Here is a 6583-nt window from a genome sequence, read left to right as displayed (position 1 = left end):
ATAATTAGAATAATTATCAAGTTCCAACAAAATAAATAATTATTATCTTTATAAAAAAATTATATTATTAAAACAAATATAAATTACTTCGTTATTGTACATAAATTAAATTATAAAAATATTGAATTAAAAAACTACACAAAAAATGAGGAATTTCAAATAGTTAATTTGATACTACTATCGATGTATTTTTGTCAAATTTTTATGACATCTTCAAACATATATTTTATTCAAAAATAGAAACATCATCGCTTTCTCAAAATCACATAAAACCATATTATAACATCGACTGAGATAACGAATAAAATAAAATATTAAAATCACGATGTATCTAGCTGCATTGCACGGATACGGTTCTAGTAATAATTAAATATGTACAACTAACAAAAGAAACAATGTTTAATTTTAATAAAATTGTTTGGGAGAGTTTACCAAATATTATAATATAATCTCAAAATAAATGTTGATAATAAAAAATAATATAAAGTTCTAAAAATATGTAATTATTATAATCTTTTAATTAAAAAAAACAATTTTATCTTTATACCCTTTTTATAAATAAAAATAAAATATTAAAATAAAAGAATACTTTTAAAAGTAAACATTTAGGTTGTGTTTGTTTTTTAAAAGGTGTTAAAGTCTAAAATCTGATTTTACTTTTGATTTATAAGAAATAATTTTGAAAAAACTAAAAAAAAAATATATAGACAATTAATTATGTTAAAAAAGAATAGATTAGGAAATATTATTTTTGTTTTGGATGATGGTAACGTAGCCGTAAGGGGGAGATCCGAATAAAGACGACACAGTAGGAAGATCGACAAGCATCAAATACGCATCGTTTTCTTTGTCTCTTTAAAAATCAAATCCTGCTACTAAAAACCTAAATCTCATCCTTCCAACTCTTGCTCCGTTTAAGATTTCCAGGACCAAATCCCGAAACCCAGAACCCATTGTCGTCTTCAATCCCAACCCCACCACCACCCGGCAAGATTTTTGACAAATTTTACCACCAAATAAAAAATTATATTTACAGAGAAAAGGGTCGTTGTTTGATTCCATTTACAGCTTTTGCCCTTTTGGAATCAATAGAATGGAACAGCTCGACACTTTCATTTGAAAATTACTAAACACAGGTACCCCAGTTTCTGAGAAAATCCGTAGACCCTTTCTTGCGATCGGAAGAATTCCTTCTGACATTGTTTATTTCTCCTCCTTTTTGTTTCTTTTGGGCGTCACCAAGACTTGATCATTCTCATTGGCGTTTTGAGATTTTGGGTCTGTTCCCTGTGGTCCTAGAATTGTGTCTTTTTTGGATTGCGTTACAGATGTTTGTTGTTTTGCGCCTGAGAGTTACTTTGTTGATACATGGAGAGCTTGATCTGGGTTAATAACATTACTGTCTTGTGAGATGTATATGTATATATGTATGTAAAGGAAATTAGGAAGAAGCCCATATAACATAGAAATTTTGTATAGGAGGTGGGGGTGGGGGTGGAGGTGGGATAATGAGCAAAGAGCTGACCGGCATCTTGAAGTCCTGGGAAGTGAAAGTCAAGAAATCACAAGCAGCTGCAAAGAAAAGGGCGGTCAGCATCTTCACCACAATGTCTGTGGCCCATGTAGATGAAGAAGCTAGCGACACAGAGGTTTCTCATGTGGAGAAGATCTTCTCCAATGGCGACATCTATATTGGTCAGTGGGCAGCTGAAAACTGCCCTCACGGTGATGGAAAGTACTTATGGGCAGATGGGTGTATGTATTTTGGTGAGTGGTATAAGGGCAAGAGCAATGGAAAAGGGAAATTTAGCTGGCCTTCTGGTGCTACCTATGAGGGTCAATTCAAGAATTGTTATATGCATGGTGAGGGTACTTTTACAGGTTCTTTGAATGATACTTATAAAGGTTGTTGGGTAATGAATAAGAAACATGGAAAAGGGAGCACAAGTTATGCCAATGGTGATCACTATGAAGGGGATTGGAGGAAGGGGTTACAGGATGGTCAAGGGACGTATCAATGGAATAGTGGTCATCAGTATGTTGGTCAATGGAAGAAGGGGAAGATGAATGGGAATGGAACCTTGATTTGGGCTAATGAGCAACGGTATGATGGGACTTGGGAAGCTGGATTGCCGAAAGGCAATGGTACCTTTAGGTGGGAAGATGGGAGTTTTTACGTAGGTGTTTGGGGTAAGGATCAAAAAGAGCAAAATGTGAAGTTTTATCCGTCGACTCCCCCGGTATCTCATGATGATTGGGAACCTCGTCAGCTGTTTTCAGTTGAGATGAATCAATGTGTGATTAGTGAGGCTGAGTCCATTACAGAATTCCCTTCGGATAAGGTGTTTAGTTGGTTGAATGGTGAAGGCAAGCATCACAAGCGACAAATCAAGAAGAATCCCAAAAATGATAACAGGGGTGGGAGACAATCTGTTGATGGAAGGGTTAGCAATGGTGATGGTTTGGGGTCAGATGGGGTGGGCAGTGGACATATTCATGGGTTGGGAATTAGACCACATTTGGCAGAGAGGCAAGGGATCACAATATGCAAAGGCCATAAGAATTATGAGCTCATGCTCAATCTACAGCTTGGGATAAGGTATTAACTGGATTCATATCATGGTTAAAATTGGCATGTTTACATATATATGTGCTAAAAATAGTTCTTTGCGTTACGTTCAAGCTACCACCTTTTGGCATGTTAGGTGTATATATATATATATATCCGCGTGTAATGTGCATATTTCTCTTACTTTCAATGTCTTAACACTTGTGCTACCTGCTGTTCTTGTGTCTTGTCTTCTTTTATATCAAGATCATAAAAGTTATACCTGGAAAGGAGAGTAGAGCCGCAGAAAGGAAAGGGCATGGATCAATTGCTCGAAAATGGGAAGTTTAAGAAAAGCCCATATTGATGATGCACAACCTTTTTATTCCCATAGATGTCATAATAGGATAGTGAATTTCTTTTATGGGATGAGACAATTACTAGGTTTTCTAATATGGATTATAACATTTGCAAAACATTATGACGCCCGTTTTGGAGCAAAGATTAAGCCTGAATGCTATAAAGTTGTGCAATTAACGACCATTATTACCACCCCATCTGCATATGAATCTGTATAGTTGTAAACTGTATCTATTATTCATGCATTTGTCAAGTGTTCATGCTTGTTATTAATTGATGGCGCGATTCCAGACATTCTGTAGGGAGGCCTGCTCCAACTAAATCTCTTGATTTGAAGCCTACAGCTTTTGACACCGAGGAGAAGTTATGGACCAGATTTCCACCCGAAGGATCCAAACATACTCCACCTCATCAGTCATGCGATTTTAGATGGAAAGACTATTGCCCGTTGGTTTTCAGGTTTGCCCTTGAAAGTTTCATATAATATGCAACTATCACGATATATTTGGATTGTTTTTGGTAATATTGTTCGTTCTGCATATGCTTGATCTTGCAAAAGCTAGTTTTATACTCGGTTAAGCTAATACAACTATGTGGTTGCCATTTTTTCGTAATTGTTTCAGGACTCTTAGGAAATTGTTTAATGTGGATCCAGCTGACTACATGTTATCGATTTGTGGAAATGAGGCTCTTCGGGAACTCTCTTCTCCTGGAAAAAGTGGCAGCTTCTTTTACATGACGAATGATGATAAGTACATGATAAAGACAATGAAGAAGGCAGAAGTGAAAGTGAGTCGATCCCAATCCATTTCTCTTTATTTAATACTTGATTCCAACGTTATCAATGACCAAATAATCCAAAAAATCCAACGTCAAAATCTCATGATCTTGTTAATAACCATTTTCAGGTACTAAAGAGGATGCTTCCAGCATATTTCGAGCATGTGAAGAACTTTGAAAACACCCTTGTCACGAAATTTTTTGGATTACACTGCGTGAAGATGGGTGGACCTTCCCTACGGAAAGTATGACTGAAAGTAAAACACAAGAAATAATATGAATTTTGAGATTTTATTACATTCAGTCGCTGATCATAGCCCTTTTTGATGTTTTGGATTCATGAGCCAGGTGCGGTTTGTTATTATGGGAAATTTGTTCTGTACTGAGGTACCTATTAGCAGGCGGTTCGACCTGAAAGGATCTTCCCATGGCCGAATAACGGATAAACCCGAGTCTCAAATCGATGCAAATACTACCCTCAAAGACCTTGACCTCAATTTTATCTTCCGGTTACAGAAAGATTGGTTTCAAGAGTTCTGTAGGTGAACTTATTACTTGTTCTCATCTATTTCTTCCCAAACTATCCTTTCCATTTATACTGATTACATTAAACAATACGGAGGAAATATGCGTACTTTTGGTGATATAGGTTGATCATTAACCAATAAATGACCAAATGCTTCTTTATTTGAATTGATTTCTTGATATCTTATCACATGTATGCAGTATTGAAGCACGGAATCTGTTAAAAAGCGACTTTATCTGCTATCTTTGATCATTTCTTCGTTCTTTGAGCTGAAGTAGATTGTGGTTTAATGCAGGCAAGTGGAGCGGGACTGCAATTTTCTTGAACAAGAAAGAATTATGGATTACAGTCTTTTAGTCGGTATTAGCTTTCAAGAATGCAATCAGGAGTTATCAGCCGATGAAGGCTGTTTATCCGAATCTTGTACTCCCAGAGGTTGGTTTCTCTCTTTTGCCCTCTAATACGAACAACTTCATGAGCCGAGCTAACAATTATCTCGGGCATTTTAGGGAACGTTGAACCGGATAGCAGAGGGACAACTCCTAGAGGTTCTTCAGCAGATACGGATGAACCTCTCAATCCTACACGGTAAGTTTTAAACTTGTAAAACTTTAATGTGCTTAATGAGCTCAATGGTCCGTAGGGCTTATTCTCTAAGCCGTATCGGGGTGTTTGTTTACGGCTTATTGATTAAGCCATTGTATATTTGATTTGCCTCTCACATGATAAACTTGGGGCGGGGCGGTGTGGGTTGGCTCAGGGGTTGCCAGTTAGAAACCCTTTTATTTAAACTTAAACCTTTTTGTATTACTACCAAATTTTCAGGTGGGCATCTGTAAGGCTCGGCATTAACATGCCTGCACGGGTCGAATCCACCGTCAGAAATCACGAGACTCAGTTAGTTGGAGAACCAACCGGAGAATTCCACAACGTTGTCCTCTTCTTCGGTATAATAGACATTCTACAAGATTACGACATCAGTAAGAAGCTCGAGCATGCTTATAAATCTTTTCAATACGACCCGACTTCCATCTCCGCCGTCGACCCCATACAGTACTCAAAACGGTTTCATGATTTCATATTTAGTGTTTTCAAAGAAGACAGCTAAAGTTTTTTTCAGCTGAAGAGCTGGTGAGCCTAAAATGTACAGCCCCGGTCAAAGACGGATTTGATCGTTGACCGTGATTACCGGTGTCAGGTCCGATCGTTGATGATAAAATGTATACATGCATACATACGTATAGCAGTTTCCGGTACGATTTTGGTCTGTATTTATATACTGGATTGAGTTATAGAATAGGGTTATAGTTGTTAGAGGTTAGTGAAGTTGTAGATGTTAAAAGTGATGAATGAGTTCAAAATGTGTAGTAATGTTGTTTTGAAACTGATCCTCAATTCCATAAGGAAGGGTTGGTGCCTACTAAAACAAAGATTGACAAAGAAAATTCCAAAAGCAGAATTGTTTCTTTTAATCTTTTTGTGAAATTACTAAAATACCCCTTTTGATATATGAAAAGAGTGAGGTGTAGGGGAAGGGGAAAAAAAATAAAAATGGAAGAACACCTTAATAACCATTCGTCTGTATAGTATGTATTATGTGCATACAAGTAATTTGTTCGGTATACACATGTGCATAAAAACTCGGAAACATCTTCAATACTGATATATAAATGTGAGTATAAAACAAATGACATGTATGCACATATGATGAATAATTATTAAGGTGTTTCTCGATTTTTAATTTTTTTACGATTTTTCCTGAACTTATATAACAGTTGTTTAACAATTAGCTGTGATATATAGGTTAACACAAGGATGTCAAATTCGTAACAATCAATTGATATGAACTAAATTATTTCGGTAGTATTATATTTAATAAAATATTATTTATCTCTTCTAATCATTTGTTTTAAATACGTTTAATATTATTTCTCTTTTAGAGGAAGTGTTAAAGATTTCTTTAAATTTAGAAATTTTCATATTTTTTTTAATATTACCATACAACATGATATAATTGTTGGAATACAAAACTTGCTTTATATCATCAAAATTTCTATTATAAGATAACTGTTGAAGATGCTCGTAATATAGTATCTTCATTTGGTATTAATTAGACATTCTTTTTTCAAATATAAAATCTAATATTTAAATGATTTTCCTAAAAAAATAATTTAAGAATTATTACAAAATTGTGCATTTAAGAAGGTGTGAAACGGATTGGTGGGTAAGGAAACAAGACAACATGGAGGGAGGAATATCACATGATCTCATCTCTCATTTGTGTCAAGGAAACATGTGTCCAATCTTCTTTTCGGACCTCTACATTTAATTATAAATTATATATATATATATATATATATATATATATA

The 6583-nt window shown here is 35.3% G+C and overlaps 1 protein-coding gene across 3 annotated transcripts; it reads left to right on the top strand.

Annotated features, from left to right (window-relative positions):
• The first annotated feature begins 1508 nt into the window (after nucleotides 1-1508).
• Nucleotides 1509-5591, top strand: LOC112503164 (phosphatidylinositol 4-phosphate 5-kinase 6-like). 3 transcript variants are annotated; one of them, XM_025107231.1, is made up of 8 exons: nucleotides 1509-2599; nucleotides 3200-3367; nucleotides 3532-3697; nucleotides 3817-3933; nucleotides 4037-4230; nucleotides 4510-4622; nucleotides 4724-4802; nucleotides 5040-5591. In XM_025107231.1, the coding sequence occupies exons 1-8, from the start codon at nucleotides 1509-1511 to the stop codon at nucleotides 5320-5322; spliced, it is 2211 nt and encodes a 736-aa protein (XP_024962999.1). In that variant the 3' UTR covers nucleotides 5323-5591. The 3 variants fall into 3 exon arrangements, with proteins under 3 accessions (XP_024962999.1, XP_024962998.1, XP_024963000.1); XM_025107230.1 differs by having other exon boundaries at nucleotides 4510-4649; XM_025107232.1 differs by lacking the exon at nucleotides 4724-4802 and having other exon boundaries at nucleotides 4510-4608; nucleotides 5025-5591.
• The last annotated feature ends 992 nt before the right edge of the window (nucleotides 5592-6583 follow it).

Source organism: Cynara cardunculus, unplaced genomic scaffold (assembly GCF_001531365.2).
Source record: "Cynara cardunculus var. scolymus isolate 2C unplaced genomic scaffold, CcrdV1 Un_Scaffold_2651, whole genome shotgun sequence".
Classification (NCBI taxonomy): Eukaryota; Viridiplantae; Streptophyta; class Magnoliopsida; order Asterales; family Asteraceae; genus Cynara; species Cynara cardunculus.
Note: the sequence above shows the minus strand (reverse complement) of the source record. Positions and strands in the feature narration are given on the sequence as shown.